This window comes from Anopheles coustani, chromosome 3 (genome assembly GCF_943734705.1).
Source record: "Anopheles coustani chromosome 3, idAnoCousDA_361_x.2, whole genome shotgun sequence".
In the NCBI taxonomy this organism is placed as follows: domain Eukaryota; kingdom Metazoa; phylum Arthropoda; class Insecta; order Diptera; family Culicidae; genus Anopheles; species Anopheles coustani.
Window position 1 is genome coordinate 28,158,875 of NC_071288.1, and position 18,088 is coordinate 28,176,962.

The 18,088-nt window shown below is 47.3% G+C and overlaps 1 protein-coding gene across 1 annotated transcript in view; it reads left to right on the top strand.

The window, feature by feature from the left end:
* Positions 1-18,088, top strand: part of LOC131258901 (amyloid-beta-like protein) — a 69,049-nt gene that overhangs the window by 31,823 nt on the left and 19,138 nt on the right. Inside the window, exons 3-5 of the mRNA XM_058260298.1 lie at positions 4,246-4,384; positions 7,371-7,592; positions 9,820-9,822. Coding sequence (XP_058116281.1) covers positions 4,246-4,384; positions 7,371-7,592; positions 9,820-9,822 — 364 coding nt within the window. The remainder of the gene's footprint in view (positions 1-4,245; positions 4,385-7,370; positions 7,593-9,819; positions 9,823-18,088) is intronic.

Here is an 18,088-nt window from a genome sequence, read left to right on the forward strand (position 1 = left end):
CATTGCAAAGTGGCCTCAATTGACCCCAAATCCGACACATGATACCCAGGAACGCTTTCTCCCACCCCTCCTCAGCAGCATCCAGTGCAAGCTGCAGTCGATGCGCTTTTGCGGCGAAGAATTTCATGTCCAAGCGGCACAACATACCTTCTTTTTGCGGTAGTGCGAGGAAAAAGTAAACGAAAGCATCGAGAACCACCATCCCACTCGAGTGCATGCATTTCTGGACCACGATGGAGAAAACTTTACCGTTGCAGCCATTTTCCCCCGGCGGACCGGAAGAGAGAATCAAGATGTCCCGGGCTGGCACTCACCAATACCCTAAGCCTCGGCCGGAAGACGTCTACTAACCTCGAGCACGACCAACGTCCGCCCGGGTTACGGTTCACTAACACCGGTTGTGGTTCTCGATGGCCTTCCGGGATCGTTAGCAGTTTTGTGGACATTTTACTGTGTGTTTCGGTTTTTTGCGCTCCATGCACGATGTGAGCGTGTGTATGAGGGAGAGGGAAAACCACTCAAGAGGAAAAAGTCCGCATGAAAGCACAAAAAACTGAGTGTAGAATACATTAAACATGCATCCTGGACGGGGTTTAGGATAGGCATCGGAAGCACTTGCATCTTTTCATTCAAGGATTGATGATGCATGTAAACATTTTTCCAGAAAATTTGCACTTTCTTATAAAAATAGCCAAAGATGCACACCACGAAACGGAAGTAAATATTTGCTTTCCATTGATTGCTAATGAAGCTACACACAAAACCATAGCTATCCGGTTCTCGTGTAGGAATAGTTGATTGCGATCATTTAACTGACGCTAGGCAAGAAGAACATTCGAAAAATCTTTCTTATTTGTTGATTAATGAAGTGACCAGCTGTTAGAAGACTCATTCGATTCTCACTCACAGTAATGTAATGAGCTAACTTTGAAGCAGGTGCACTACTGACATCCCAGAGAAGCAGCCTAATGTCTGCCCGTCCTAATATTTACCCAAACACCCACCAGCCGCCTCCATGGTTCATGTTGGCACGAGCATAGGTTGAACCTCCCTCCACCCCGGAGAGATGCGTTGCAACCTGAAACCGTTTGCAAAACCTTCCGTAATGGGATGCCTCTCGTTGCATCGTTCCAGAAGTGGCAGAAGGAAATTACACCCGGAGAAGATTAGTTTTTCTTCTCCACCTCCGGGTTTCCACCCTTCGTCGCTTCCTGGTGAGGCAATACTTCGTGATTGCCCGTGCGCCATTTGCTGGCACCGGAAGCAAACAGGATGAGGCATCGAAATCGAACATGGGACGCAAGGACAACCGGGGGGAGGGATGGAGAACATATTCATCAGTGCTTTTCCAATTACTCCGGCTGGCGCACAAGGATATTAGTGCACGGAAATCTGGCACAGACGTCATCGAAGCATTTTCTTGACGCGGCACCAACCCCAATGGAAGTCGTGACGTGTCGCATCGAAATCGAAGTCACACAATCGTTGATTAAAGAAACGGATGTTTATTTATGTATATTTTGTGTGGCAAAGGGCACGGTACGGCCGGATGGTGGGAAAGGGGGCGGTGTTCATACATAATCAATCGTTTGCGTGGCATGCGAGCGTTGGTTTGTAAGAGTGGATAAATGAGGCGCCTTCAGCCGTTCACTGATTTTCCGGCACATTGGCGAAGAAATTTGATTATTGATTAACGTGCCATTATAGCACGCGACGATATGAAAAGGACGGATCACAAACAGACTAAAAATAATATGACTAAAAATAGGACCAGTGGAAGAAGAACCATAGACGAGTCTGAAGAAAACCTCTCATTTGGAGACATTTTTAGGATACGAATCTTACTGACAGCTCTGCAACACGTAAAGAAAATAAATTCAGTCCTAAGACTGGTTCATATTTCTCACAATTTAATCAACTAAGCTTTTCACGGACAATAAAATCTACAGTCCGCGTTTAAGCCCTTCGTTCTGCTTGATAGGCACGAGTTATGTACAACGCGTTGGTTCTTAAAGTGTACCTTAGTACCTTCACACGCCCCTTCACTTAGACTCTCAGCATCGCCTTGCGCTTTCTCTCTCTCTCTCTCTCGTGGTTCTTGTTCTCGGCCACTCCAGTACACTTGACTTCGGGCTTAATTACGCTTTACATTAACTGATCACGCAAAATGTACGCAAGCAGCGCGGGCGCTCACCAAACAAGCCCGGAGGGTGGTTCGAAAGGCGTCCTGCTGGACGGTGGCATAAAGGAAGCTAAATTACGTTATGCTCAATCTCATTAGCACGTTTCTTCAATCCGGTGATACAGCGGTAGAAATGAACCAGGTTAGGATAAGGCTGTGGAAACGGAACAGAGAAATGGTGGGGAGCAAGGAAAAACCCCAAGCTTCCCATCATTACAGGGTATGGAATGGGGTGGGAAAGGATGATCTACGGGAGGTTATCTTTTCCTGTTTTTTTCACCGCTTCCTCCCTCCGGTATGACACAAAACGGAGGTGGTTTTTAAACAGCGCAACCAGAAGCTCGGGAAGCACAAACAAGGGTCAATTTTCCAGCTTTTCCTCCACGTGCCCCCGACGGTAAAAACTTTAAATCCCGATGCTCGAGGGTGGATTGTTATTCCGATTATAATTGCTCATTAGCATAAATTCATCCCCACGTCAGCTGCCTCCGGGGACCTCCGGGGTTGGATGTCGTGTGGAAGCTTCATAGCTGATGTGATTCTTTTCCAGTTTTTCCTACTTTTTCTTACACCATCCTGCCTGGCTCGGTGGGCCGCCATAAGCTCGCCATTCAGCTGCCATCCACCACGACATATTATGCAGTTGTTGGGCCGTTTGGTCTGGAGGTCTGAAGATGGTAGACATTTAAGGTGCACCGTTTGAGGTACCAGAAATCGAGCGCACACGGCTGTTGAAGAGGAAATGAGGGAAAACAAAACGATGACAGAAAAGAGATCATTTAATTTCACGCCTGCCGAGTAGATAAAGTCGGCCCAAGCGTCCATTTCTGATGTACATTCGAAATGAGACTTTTAGCTAAATCAGTCTACAAAAACCACCAAAAGCAGGAAGCTTAATGTGTCACAAAGGGTCATAGCAAAGCGTATTGCATTGGGAAAATAGTTAGCAAACGTACCGAAACCAAAAAGGAGTGAAATAACAATTCCGCGATTGCCGTTCGTTAGAGAAATAAACTTTTTCTTTCCCCACTCCGATAAGCATTCGCGAATCCGCCGTTAGCCGCGTTGTGACAGTTCATGATGGTGGCAAAGGAAACAAGGAAAGCGACAGGAAAGCGGGAACGAGCAATGGATGCAACCGAGCAGTGTAATTTTGCCCTGCGAAATGGTCACATCCGTTTTATCGTTTTATCCATGCCGGGTTTTTGCGCCGGCCGAGGGAGATGGAAAAGCGCCGGGACGATGTCGCGACGCCGGGTTTTTGAGTCGGGAAAAGCGTCAGCCGCGTTGATTCAATTTGAATTAGAGTGAAAAATGGCGTGAAATTTTACAATCACCCCGTCACAAAGCTATCACAACAAACGGTAAACGGACCGGAGACCGGGATATCTTCTGGCGACGAACAATAAAAGCCAGCTGGGTGGAAAAGTCGAGGCTCTGACAAAAAAAAAAAACAAACAAAAAAATCAAACAAAACAAAACCGAGCGAAACTTTATGGAGGTTCAGAATCATTCTCGAGATAACAGATTGTCTGTCAGCGTAGCGTGGCTGTCGTTCTGTTTTCAGTTGAAGAGTGTTTGCTGTTTAAATGTTTGTGTGGTTGTATGGGAAAGTAAGTTAAACAGTTGTAGAAAGGATGAATATTCCAAATATTATGTTGATGTAAGGGTTAAATAAGCTTAAAGTATATAACAAATCACCTGATGTTCTTTTTGAAACGTGAAGAAACCAAAATAAATTTCATTTCCCATGTTTTAAATAGTTTAATCAAGTTAATTACACACCTCCCTCCCTTACCCTTATTTAATCAGCCATTTTTCATTCACCTTACTGCGCTAGGCGGAATCAAACTACACCATATTGCGACCGAATTTGCTTGAAAGAAAATTACTTTTAAAACCCTTTTCCCGGATTAAATCCCATTCCCGGGTTGAGGAAGATAAAAATAAAATTTTTAATTAATCTTCGCCCGATACCTTTCGAATCCACCGTTTGCAACATAATTGAACCCTGTGTGCTGATGTCGGATTTTCCCCCCGCTCTCTCTCTCTCTCTCCTCCAGGTGTACCCGGGACGAGACATTACCAACATCGTGGAATCGTCGCACTACCAGAAGATCGGTGGTTGGTGCCGCCAGGGTGCGCTGAATGCAGCCAAGTGCAAAGGTGCCCAGCGATGGATTAAACCGTTCCGGTGTCTCGGTAAGTATATGTGTGTAAGGGCGGTGCTCAACGGTGCTTCCGTAGGTTGCGAGTAGTTTTTCCTTTCACCCATTCTCCCCCGGCGACGACAGGCAGTATTCATTACAACACGATTCACGCGGATAAATGTCGGTTCACTTTAATTTTCGGTTATCCCTCCGCTCCATCAGGAGCAAGGAGGACATTTTCCGCTGTTCGCCGTCAGTCGGTTCGGTTGGTCGGTAAAAATAGCCAGACCAACGCAGTCTTGGTCACATGGAAGCGTAGCACGACTTAAATTAAATTCTATTTATCTCACCCTACAATCTACGCCGAAAAAGAAGCGCCGGAGAAGGCAAAAAGAAGCCAGAACCAACACGCTGACGCGCTCGTGGAATTGACACAGTTTTCTCCGCCAAACGTTGCTTCCGACTGGTTTCCGACCAGCGCCCAGCGGAAGATGTTTTCGTTTCTTATCGCCGCACCATAATTTTCCTTCAAGATACTAGCGTTCGCCATTAAAACCACCGGCGTTCTTGTGCTGGCGGAAATGTGTTGCCAGCGCTCGACGGTGAGATTGTGTAAAATTTGGTTCGTTTTTAAATGACTAAACCGAGTGGCTGACTTCCTCGGCTTTCATCCTACCCAGCCCGGACAGACGTCTCAAAAAAAGGGCGGGAGCATTATCCTTGGCAAGAAAGCGAACCGTTGCGTCGGGCGTGTCGGCTTCTCGGGGTACATAAATACACACACTTACCCCGGGACTGGGAAGCAAAAAGCGTGTAACTAGGACATTATTTCTGTCACGTCATCACGCGCGTTCGCTGGCGCCTTTGTCTCGCGCTAAATCAGGGCTGTGTGTTCGTTTTTTCCGCACACTTTTCCGATGGTGGCTCGCCCCCCTTGAAGATAGAGAATGTGGTTGTGCGTGTGCCTCTGTGCGTGCGCCCAGAAATATGGCGAACATTATTAAATTAGTGATCCGACAAAAATGTACTCGTTCCGTGTTTTATGGAGCACTTTGAGCTTCCAGTTTGGCCTAGGGACGATGCCAGGCGACGCGCGATAAACCGGGATATTTTACTTTGAATAAATTTTACGTTACAGAGCGTCCCCCCCACAGCTCCCTACGACTGGCCAGGAGGAAATTTACATTACTCGCACATTAATACCTGCACGGTTGGTTTGGCAGCGCGATAACAGAGCGTCGGAGATAATTTCCTGGATGCGTACGGCCCGGGGTTTTATGCTACGGACCGGTATTTTAATGAACTACCGGTTGGGTTGTTTTTTTTTTATTTCCGCAACAGGGAAATAATTCAATTCATCACCGTTCAATGATCTAATCTCAAACAAAGCCAGTTGACACAGAAATAAAAAGCTTAACAGAACATGAACTCGCACAGTTCGTAATTCAATTACCCGACATTTTGCAATCCATTTCGCCTCCAGCCGCCCTTCAAGGCAAGCGATTTATGCAACACCAACAACCGCATCGGGATCCGCTGTTTTTCCCCCGCTGAAAAGCCTCTCACGTTACTGCCTGTGAACTAGGAATGACACAGAACAAAACGAGGAGAAAAAAAACAGCAACCGTTAACCGTTGCAACGTGACAGACTAATTGGAAATCATAAAGCGTGTCTATAAATGCATTAGTCCGCCAATTTGCAGTTGATTGAATGGCAAAGTACACGGAAAAAGAACATTCGGTTCGAGAATTAATTTCACTGCAGTGTGTTTTCCGCGTGTGCGGTAGATATTGTGCAAATGAGCAACGCTTCCATCGACCGGCCGTTCGAGGGGTTTTATTAGTGCTTTTTCGTGTATAGAACCCCGAAAACCCCTAGCTGGCCATTAGAAGTGCAGCTTTAATGAATAAATAATACCGACTTCACACCGGATACTCGGAACGGAATCGCTCCACATCGAGGAACGGTCCGGGAACCGTAACTGTTGCTGCCACTTTCCCGATTGCATAATTGGATTTTAAACGAGTGAAATTAATTTTGCAAACATCTGACCGGACCGTAGATCTCACCCCCTCCACGCCCTACCCCCGAATGGTGCGGCTCGTGTCGTGTTTCCGCCGGGAATAATCCGTTTCCCAGGTCGGTTCGGTCAGCGAACGCGAGAAGTGTCATCCTTAACGGAGCGCTCGCGAACGCCTAGATGCGTATCCTATGCCACTTGTGCCAAGCGGCTGCGAGCGAAAGGTCAGACAAATCCCGATTTTATCCTACTTTCGGGATGGCCAGATTTCTCCAGTCAAACATTTGTCGCACTTTCGGCCGCCAACGATCGGTCGAACGGACGGACACTGAGTTTCCCGAGCTTGGTCCTAGCAAACGCAACCTTTCCCTGTCCTGTGAAGTGTTTGTGTATTCGAAACGGGACCTAATCGTGGGTATCGAAGAGCGTTCTTTCGGCGTTTGAAGAACTGCTCTGATACGACGGTCATGCCGTGCGATCGCTTAGCCTTAGGAGTATGTTCACCCTCTATTTTTTAAATCACCGTTTTTCGTTCAAGCTGTGAAAGCTCTTTGATCGTGAAGTTTGTTCATTAGTTATGTCCCAACTACTGTTTCCAAGGGTTTTTTTCTGGTCGTTAGACCATCACGAAGGAATTCACTTGGTTTGTGTAGAAAATATCAACAAGAGTTGAAATTAAAAACAAATGTTTCCAATGTATTACATTTTTTATAAATTTTAATTTAAAAACATTTTCCAATCAACTCATTAACCAATGATGCAATAAATACCGAATACTTATCGAGAACGGCATTCCATTTAAATGAAAACTCATCACTCACGCAGAGCGTACATTGAATAGATTCAATAAAGATAACAAAAATATTGAAAGAATGTCTTATAACTAGCCGATTAATTCAGCAGGAAGTAGCCAACTTTATTGTCACCCGCTTTAATTAAAGCCTCACACATTTTGTTCGTCCTTTCCACAAATTAATCCGTTCGTTCTATCCGTCCTACCCGTCCAACAACACGCAGAGGGACCGTTCCAGTCGGATGCGCTGCTCGTGCCGGAAGGCTGCCTGTTCGATCACATCCACAACGCGTCGCGCTGCTGGCCGTTCGTCAGGTGGAACCAGACCGGTGCGGCCGCCTGCCAGGATCGCAACATGCAGATGCGTAGCTTCGCCATGCTGCTGCCCTGCGGCATTTCGCTCTTCTCCGGCGTCGAGTTCGTCTGCTGCCCGAAACACTTCAAAGGTAGGTGCAAAAATATGTCGCTGCCGACGAACACATTTTATTGTTTGGTTTGAACTTGTGTTCGGTTTGTTTTTGCAACTCTTCCACCAAATACCAGCAGCATTTTCGGTGCGCGTGTTTTAAAAAATGGCTTTCGCAAGCGCCCTTCGGAAATGTGTTTTGTTTTACAGTTAAAACGTATGATGGCAGCAGCCAAAAATGCCACTCCAAATCAAACCGAAAGCTCGCGAAGTGTACGGTCCTGGTCCGCTACGCTTGATTGCCCTCGATCGGAACCGGTAGCTTAAAAGCCGTCGCAAATAGTTCCGACGATCCTCGCGGAAATCGTTGCATCGTTTTGGAGTGATAAAAAAAAAGAAAGACGCACTTTGAAATGCTTTTTAGAAGGACGCGTTCCGGAGTGAGCTATCACCGGGATGACGATTGCGCGTGTACAGCAAGTTCCCAACGAACACCCTTTATTTTTCCCAACGACACCCTTTTTTTATCAACCCGATTGCACAGGGGAAAGGGGGTTTAATGGATGCTTCCTTCGTACGCGAGTCGGGGTCGTCGACAAATAGAGGTCGATACGAGATAGCTCCCGCTTTAGGCTTATCGGAAGGAAACATTTTTCACCGAACGGGGTCGAGAAAATCGACGTCTCGGAAACGTGAAAAATATTGCATCACGAACCACGCGGACGACGCCGATGCTGTTGATGGTGATGATGATGATGATGATGGTAATGATGGTGGAACAATGAAACTATGGCGCATTCAGAGCAAGATGAACGGGCCCTGAAAACAAATGGCTTTACGGAATTATGCTTCATTCGGTGTGTGGGTGTGCGTGTGGTGGTGTGTGTGGTTGTGGAATTTGTTTTTCTTGTTCTTGTTTGACCCCGCATGAAAAATGACTGCCATGGCAGCACAATGACAAACGGTGAATGATGGCACCGAAAGCAAGAAAAGACCGAACACAAAAAGCGAACCTCGAATGCGGCAGCGAGCACACACACACACACACCGGGAAACCGCAAACCTAAGTCCAACGTCACCACCCGGGACCGAACCACACCGACACCCGGATAGCAAACAGGTAGAGCGCCAAACAACAAAGTCCGTGGTCCTTGAAAAGCTGCTCTCTTATCCTCATTTTTCCGCCCAGCGCATAAGCTTTCGCCGGGGTGGGGAAACATCATCGTTTAAAAAAAAAAAACCGACGAGAAGAAAACGAACAAACTTTACGGTCCCGGGTACAGAATTGTCTTTTAAAAGTTTTCCGAGTGCATCAAATTTGCATAATATTGCCTTTCGCTACGCCATCCCTCAAACGGCGGGGTTGGAACGCCGAGTGCTCCCGGGGAAGCCGAAATCGAACCAACCGAACGAAAGAAAAGGACGAGGACAATGGGTGTGGCCCGCTGGTAACCTTTCACCCGAGAGCAACACTCGTTTCTAGCAACCTTTTCGAGGGCGATTTTTTTTTAGGGTTTGGCGCGCTACTAACACCGACCGGCGGTTTTTTTTTCTGCTGTATGCGGTGCGATGATGCTGACACGGGCAAAAGTGTTCACCGTTCACTATCATCAGCACAGCGACAGCATGATTGGGGCATTACCCGACCCTCCCCGGCCCGTTGATGGTTGGGCCCCGGGTTTGGGAAAGCTAGCTCGAAAATCGCGGGAAAAAGGGAAACAAAAATACGGCGAGAAAAGCGATCCCAACAAACCGATTACACATACGAACGCTGTTCGGGGGAGGGGAGGGCGGTTCTCCGGGAGGTTGGACTCGGGGCACAATTTAAATGTTATTATTATGCAAATAAATCTCTGGAAAATCTGTTTCGCCTTCGCCGGTCGAGCTGCAAACGTGCACATGCGCTTCGGTGCTCGGTGGACCTCGTGCTGCGTTGCGGGGGGTGGAGTCGGTGCTCGGTGGGGGCCGATGATGGTGCCTTAAATGGCGGGAGAAATGTGCAAACGAGTTTAAGTAATGTTAATCACACCTCCGCCCCGCCCTTCGCCAAAAAACCCCCGTTCCCTGGGAAGGGTTTTTAGGAAGTTCCACTTGATATGGTGCATCCTGCGGTGAGACTCAACACACTCCATTATATGGATTGCGAGAGGATGGATGAACTCCGGGTTTCGGGCGACGCCAACCGTTCCACCGGACTTCCTGCCGAGTTTGACCTTTTCCGAAAGCGCACGAGAGCGAGGCGCAGAGTGATTTCAGCAAAGCGAAAGCCGGTTGTTGCATAAACCAAACGACGGTTGTTTAATCCACCGTCACGCTTTCCCTCTTATCGCAGCCTGGTGAAGCATGATTGCATATCTAATGTCGGAGTGTAAACTTTCTTTTCCCCCCGCTTTTTTCACTCCCGACCCGTGAGAACACACCATCAGGAACCAGAGCTAAATTGTCCTTAGTGTGTCCTCCGACACGATAGGCTTGTTGTTGGTCCGTCGGGAAGGCAAACTCAAACAGAACCGGGCAGCAACTGCTGACTCTCGATTGTGGCAAATGTCACCCGGGACATGCCGGGTTACAGGCGCGCAGCATCAACGTGGCACAAAGCAAGCCGGTTCTCGAGTGCAGTTCGGTTCGATGTAGTAGAACGCTAAATCAGCAACAATCGTCAACCAAGCCCGGGCCATTCGGCACAGTTGCTTTTCGGTGAAAGATTTGTTGATCCAGCGGTTGCGGTGCCCATGGTTGGTTGGTTGCACCAAACGTGGCCCTGTGACCCGTAGCGACAGTTGTGTCAGCAGCAGACGATGAGTAACCTCACGTGTCATGCCGGATGGACCGGTTATTTTCTGTCATCCGCCACCGCAAGCACGAACCACCGACCATTTTGTCACGAACAGACGGCATTGGGTTTGGTTCGGTGCATTGTTACTCACATGCGTTTATAGGGTTGGTTAGTGTATTAAGAAGCGTATAGCCACTGCAAAACGTTCGTGAAACAATTGCAAAACGAACCTCATTACTTGATGAAATATTAAAAATTCATTCACTGCTGTTTTATGCTACTGTCTTTTCAACAACACGCTTTGATCGTTCATGATTGCAACGGTTTCAAATTTACTAAAATGTACTCCCGGTTTTGTGCAAAAAGACAAACATACCCAGAAAATGAATGATCCTGTTGCAGAATCATTAAGCGACCATTATAAGACAAGAAACGAGTCGTTTATCCTCACCGGGTAGGACACTTCATGGCAACGCTGCTGAGCAACTCCTCGGCAGCAACACTTGTGAAGGCAAACAGACGAGATGAGATAATCCTCCGATGGTGCTTCGTTTTGTTTTGCCGGGTCAGGGGCTTTCATTAACCTCGCCGGCTCGGGCCATGTTTTGGGCTGGGCGAGAGAGTTGATGATTAAATTCCTCGATTCTCCTCCTCCGCTCGAGTGACAGCCGCAGTTGCATGCTCCGAGGGATAGATTCGCATCCGAGAAACGATAACGATGGTTTACGACGATGACTTTTCCACGGCTAAAATACTTACACATCGGAACGGTGCCGGTACGATGGGTTGGTTGAAAAATACGAGTGAAGCGAACGATGTAAACCACTCTGCCAAGGGCGGGGAACTTTCTGTTCTGTTCAATTTTGTTCGAATGGATTCCACAGTTTAGGGGAGTTTTCGAAAGCGAAAAAGAAAAACTGGAAAGTCTACAACGGTAATCATAGCTCACCGATGGGGTGGTTCCTTGTGCTGCTTTGGCTTGCCCCAATCATTCGATATCTTTGCTCTACCCTCTCTCTCCCCACCGGTGGCCACAGAAACCAGAAACCCTGAAGGCAGACGCCACTGTTTAATTGCTCGTAATTTTCGAATCGAAAGCATCATTAATTTTATCGGAAATCTGTTTTCTTTCCAACCGTTCGAAAGTGACCGCGGGTGGGCAGGGTAGGGAAAACCGGGGTGAGGAGTAGGGTACTGGCCGCGGACATCCCATTAGGGATGGTTGTCCCCTTCTCCCAGTTCCATGTTGTATGTTTGAACTGGCCGACCCCAAACAGCCCGTAGAGGATGAGCGTTTGGCTTCACTCCAGAGAAGCGATCCTTTCGGGGGTGTCCTGATTCTCCGGGCTCTCCCTTACTCCCTCACTCAGTCCTTGTCTCTTTCTCGCTCCTATCCTCGAAGGACTCGACCACTTGGTGCGGCACTGCAGGAACCCCACGCCTATGGCGTTACCGTTCGCCCTGTCCGGTTACGCGAAACGATAAATTGTTCGCCCCACCCCCACAGAGCCCCCCTGCCGTGAAGAAACACGGCTGTCCCGCTGAGCAATTAATTCCGCCTGACAGCAATTTCCCCCCACCTTCCCCCAATAACCCAACCGACCGGAAGTCCCCACCGGCGAGTGTTTGAGGTTTGGCCGGAAGAGAGCGACACCGGTGGGGTGGGTGGAGAACCTCCACTAAGGGCCGCCTTGGGTAGACCCTCCACTGGCAGGGAAATGATGAGAGGTTGGTCAACGAAATCACAACGCGATGGTGGCAGCAGCGGGACCCCCCTTGTGTTTGTGTATGGCTATCGATTAACAAGCGACGAACCCGATGGTGTATTTTGGGGTGTTTTTTTTTTCTCGTATCAAATCTTGCGGCATCATTAGCAGAAGGTCAAAATAATCGAACCAAAGGGACGGAAAACCGTTACACCGAAAAAGGAAAAACGTTAGCAAAATGGACCAGCAAAAGAAGCGAGAAAACTTCCCAACCTTATGCGATCCATTGTTGGACGATGCAGGAGAAGTGTTTGGTTTTGTTTGCCGGCTTGGCAATGAAACAATTGGCAGTTCAATTTATCATCTATCATCATGTTGCAACTGACAGCCGCCGATTCGAGGTACAGTGCACGCTCCTTTCGTTCTCGTTTCTTTCTCTCCCTTTCTCTCCTCGCGGTTCGGTTTCCAAGTTCCATACCACGCAGCTGCAGCTGACAGGCCGCGCGACGTGCGAGGAGTTTCGGGTTGTGGGTTGAGTGGTCTCACAAACCCCGAACCACTTCAACTGGAAACCATGGTCCGCTGATTGAGCCAACGAATTAACCGATTTTCCGATGCTTCCGACCATTTTCGGATGCAACTCCGCAACAGCTCCGATGACCGCGGACATTGTGGTGGTGGTTGCAATTTTACTACCCCTCCCGGGGTTGGTCACAATCGGCGGGGAGGGAGAGAGTGTCGATGGGAGGTGTTTGCAGGAGCCAGCATCCTGTGGTTGAATATTTTATGCTTTCATCACTTTCCGAGGACGCGTTCCACGGTGCAGCACCGGAACGACTGTGCATGCATTATAAATCGGTTCCTGGTGGGACAAGAGGACAATCCTGTGTGAGCAACATCGCTGGCCTAAGGGCAGGATGAGGCATAATGCTCGATCCATTACCCTCGTGAAGTTATTTGCAAAGTCCAACTGTCATGCTCAATTTATCTATTATCAAACCCAACGCTTCGTTTCCTTCCGTGGACACGAACCTCCAATGGAGGTCGTGTGGACCAATGCCAGCGTTGTTTTGCATTTGTGCTTCTGATGGCATCGGTTACGACACATTTTATTTTTAATGGCACCTTCCTGGGTCACTGAGAGTAATTTAAAAAGACGCAGCACTTTGTTTTCTATAAAAAAAAATCCTGGAACAAAAAAGGCGACGTGTAGAGATGAATAAGAGGAGATAAAAAGGTGCACTTTTGAAAAACCGGAGGAACCTGCGGATGGACGTGAAACGAACGGAAACAAACACTGCGACACTCAGCTTACTTTAAGGTAAAAGTTAAGTAAACTGTCACGTCAAGCTTGGCAGCACCGTTTAGACAGCTGCTTCGTTGGATTTCTCTCACATTCCTCTTACATAAACACCGTCACCCATCACGGGAATTGACCATCCCATCCAACGAGCGAGTCAACCACCAGGCGCCTCCACTGGTGGACCGTGATGTGATTTTATGCGTCAAACATTCGCACTTTCCTTCAGCCGATGGTCGAAGGTCATTAGGAGACATCGGTCATAAAGCGTTCGATGAAAAACGATTTGTCCTCGAAAGTTTTCTATCGTGAATAAAAGTAATAAGACGGGCAACATTACGTACGTGCTTGGCGTAGTTAATTTTAAAAACAAAGAGCTTTACAAAACATCTAAAGCCTCCTGCACAATGAGTTTTCTGCTTTACAGATTGTTCTAAAACGTAACAAAAAAAATCAAATAGGTCGGGATTCCTTCCCAAAGAATGACTTCGTAACGCTCTTATACCATTAGCCTTTGTAAGCAGCCATCAATGGTGCTAGGAGGAAGGCAAACTTTTATCCAATCCCATACCCTCACCAGTGACGAGTTCTTAATGTGCCAACTCAAACGGCAATCAATGGCACATGGCGTATCGACCTCGAGACTAAAGCCGAGTGTGTCAGCCTCAATCCACTCAAACCGGTGCTTACACCCTCGGCCGAAGCCAACCACACACGTTCGGTGTTTGAAATGGGTTCACAGTCCTGCCACGTGTCACTTGAGGCCGTTTCGCACAGCCCTGGATGCTTGAAACATGAACTCGCAGGAATTGCTGCTTGTGGCAGCTTTGAGGGGCTTTTTGGGTGGGGTAAAACTCACCACCACCACACAAAACTTTGTCAAACTATTTGATTTAACTTTGGCACTAGGTGGTAAAAAAGCGGACCCTTTTACTGCAGACTCAAATGAACTAAGGAAAACGAGGACAAACTTGATAGTAACGAATTGTTTTTTTTATACAAACCTTTTCTTCCCCATAGATTAGCAGAAAATTTCACTAATGTTGGAAACTCGGTGAACAAAGCCAAATTTTATTCATCCCAATCTCCTCCACCGCCCCAACACAACCAGCAGTTTCCTTTTCAGCCTCATATGGCTTTGCACGACGTTGATAATGACATAACGAGCCAAGCTTTTCCTCCCACACTTTCTCTTTCTCTCTTTCTCTCTTTGAGCTACTTGTAAATAAGGACGAATGTTTGAAGGGTCTACTATTGGCTTCCTAACGGAAAGTAGCTACGCTGGATGGAAACAAATTGGGGAAAAATGCCTTCGTTTGTTCGCTAACATTTCTCCACCTTTTCGGGTGGGTTAGAAGGGGGAAACCCCTATCACAGCCTGGCCAGTCGGAACGAGGTCTCCACCAGTTTTCTAATGTCACTCCCGTAGCTCTGGTATAATGAAAGTGTGAAAGCTTTTCACGAGCCCTTTTGATGATTCTCGAGTCGAGCTCAAGCTAAGCTCGAGGCGAAGGGGACGAAAGGCTGGTTGTGGGATCGAGGGGGATACTTTCTAGCCTTCGACTCTGTTTGCTTGTTTGGCTTCTGCTGCTTGTGTGTGTGTATTTTTTCGTCCATCTACAGTGTACCCTCCGCGCTCCTATGCTTCTTATTTTCTAATTTCCATCTCATAAACACACACACACACACACAGTGCGTCCCGGAGAGCCTAAAACCCCTTCTGTTAATATGCGGCAGCACAACGGAAGTCCAATCGGCAGCCATCATCTTCATTTCCAAGCCATCACGAAACGACATTCGCTAGCTCGGGTTTGCGGTGGATTGCGAAATGAGCGCCCGAAAATGGAAGGGTTCGTCCGTGAGTCGCCCTTTTGTTTGCGCCCCCCTTTTTGTGTGCGGCAGTCGGTCCTGGGCAGGGAACCATCTGCTAGGAGCTGTTCCGAGAGCCGGTGACGGTGGATTACAGCGGCTCCAACAGCGTTCGCAGGCGGCCTGTGGTTTGCATTAAAAATGCCCTTGCTGTCGCACAGAAGGACGGGCTTTGTTCGAACGACGGTCGAAATACAAAAACCCATGTTTCTGGTAATGGTACATTGATATGAATGTTGCTAGATGAACTCGAAAAGAAGGGTTTTTTTTCTACCTTCTTAACAAAACGTAACACATTGTACAGTCAAATGAGGGGGATTTACAATGAACGATGCTGGCTCAGCTGAAATTCTGTAGCAAAATACTACGTTATAAAATTCGCATTACCTAATTAACAATCTCTAAACAAACTATCGGAAAATGTAGCGAAACTTATCCAAAAAGCTTGCACACACTGCGGGAAAATATATTTTAACTAACCTTGCATGCTTTTGAACACGTTGACTGCCATGTCACCTAAAAGAGGGTGACAGCAGAAATCACTTCTAAAATGTTTTCATCCCATAAATAAATGAAAATACAACATTTTTATGTTATTATAGTTATATTTATTATCATTTCTTTGAGATGCGAAATTGTTGCTTAGCCTACAAAAATCGTTGTTTCAATAAATTTTATAAACAAATTTAATTAAAAAAGATTGTACAAAAAAAAGTGTGCTAAAAACGTCTGGCAGTCAACGTGTTAAATGTTATCTTACTTTACATCTCACTTACTAACCCCTTCTTTCCCGGCTCAACCAAACGTGCATTAATAAGCACGAAAGGGCGTACAGAAACTACCAGCGGGCCCTTCATTAATTTAGCTAAAAGTTCTTTTTCGCAACTTTTACGCCAGCTTCGCACAAATAATTGCACTGGCTTAGTGGAAACCCGCGAGCACTATTAATCAGCTCGTCGAAAACTTATGCTCCTCTCGGGCCAGCAGGGGGCGGGATTGCTCACGGTTGTTTATTTTCATTACTTGTCTGCTCCGACTCGCAAGGGTCCCGGGTTTCCCGTTCCTTTTTTTGGTTTCGGCAAGAAGAGTTTTCGGCCCCAAACTTTTAAACCCTTGTACAACGAGGGAGCTCGGACGGCGGTGTGTGTGTTTTTTTACAAACTTGTGCAACCTAATTAAAGCGCTAATGCACCAACGGTTTTCACTGCACAACTCGAACATAATTTGCCGTCGAATTGAAGCTTTAATTCAGCTGCAGCACAAAGCAAGATTTAAAATGTTTCTGCAGTGAGTGAAACAATTTAAACAATGCGCCCGAAATAACTTCGTAAATCATAAGCGGACTTAGCATCATCAAGTACTTCGACAGCTTCCGACAAGCAAGGCCAACAAAAGCGCCGCACTTGGTGATGAAAGCGACGGTCGAAGATTAATTCGATGCTGTTTACGGTAGCTTTTAACGGCAATTAATGAAAGCGCGCCCGCAGATTCTTCACCGCCGGTTTCACCACCAAAGCGGCTCAATCAAAGGACAAAGTTGAGAAGCGAGCAGCTCATCATGATAACAAAGGCTGAGGGAAAGCCCTAAAAAGGCAACGGAGGCGGCTCGAGCAGCACACAAAGGACATAATTGAAGCGACAGAGGAAACAATGTGGTAATAAATTAGGGTCACCGTTGTCTTCAAATCCTTACAACAAAGTATAGGAATGATTAGTGTTCGTAGTCAAGTTGTTTACTTCTATTTAAACGTTATACAGTTGACAAAAGGAAACCGTTTTACGTAACTTGCACTTGAAAGAATAAATAAAATGTGTTAATATTGGTCAACGAATAGTTTTAAGTAACCAAATCTTTTCTAGAAAGGCTGTGATTTTCAAAAGCATCAAATAAATTTGTCCAACAATAGGAAATCTAATTCCTATCTAACTAATTTCGTAAAAAGATTACCCTTCCTTTCCCAACCCTTGGTCTTTCCGTTTTTCACTCGCGAAAATTCACTCGCCTGTCAATACTTAAAACCACTACGCATAAAACGGTGGACGCACAGCCTGGCCACGATAAACTATGGCGGCGTTCGCTCGCTGCTAAACGTAGGAAACAGTAGCGCCTCAGTTAATATTGTTAATGATGACGCTTTCCGCCGAATCCCAGGGCATAGGAAGTGAGATCGCTACCGCCTTCCGCGCGATGCGTAATTTCGGTGGGAACACGCCCCAACACGGCCCCCACCCCCCCTCCGTCGGAAAGCAACCACGCTTAATTAGACAGCGTCATGCCATGGCAAGCCGCGCCATCCTGTCAAAAAGGCACCTACAGCGTCGACTTTGTCGGCCGAAATCAAACCACCGCCACCTTCTCGGAAAGTGAAAGGCCTCCGGGGTCGGGGACGGGCGGGGTACACTTTCGAAATGGCGGGCGCAAGATGAAAGTGAGCCGACGGAAACAACGGAACATAGAACGGAGTCAACGTGAGCGAACGAGCGAAAGAGAGAACTCATCCGGGCCGCTGGAAGGAACGGCACATTTTAACTATTGAGTTAACTTCGCCCGTGGCTGTGGCTGTTTACTGAGCGGAAGCGACCGGGCGCGCGCGGGTGGGGCGAAAGTAAGCAGCCCGTTGTCTATGGTAATGGTAAAATAAAAGCGCCATTTTGATGAAATCATTTTCGCAAATTGCTTCCGACGAAGTTACGAAACGCGCGCGCTACCGTCCCCGTGGCAACCCGCGGGGTTGATGTATAAAGACAAATTTCTTTCGATACGCCAGCGAACCCCGTGAAAGCTTGGCGCTTTACTTTCGTCTACCCGAACGGGGGTGGGGGGGGGGGGGGGGAGGCCCGTCTTTTTATGGACCCCAACCGCCGCCATTGTGCATGGTCATAAA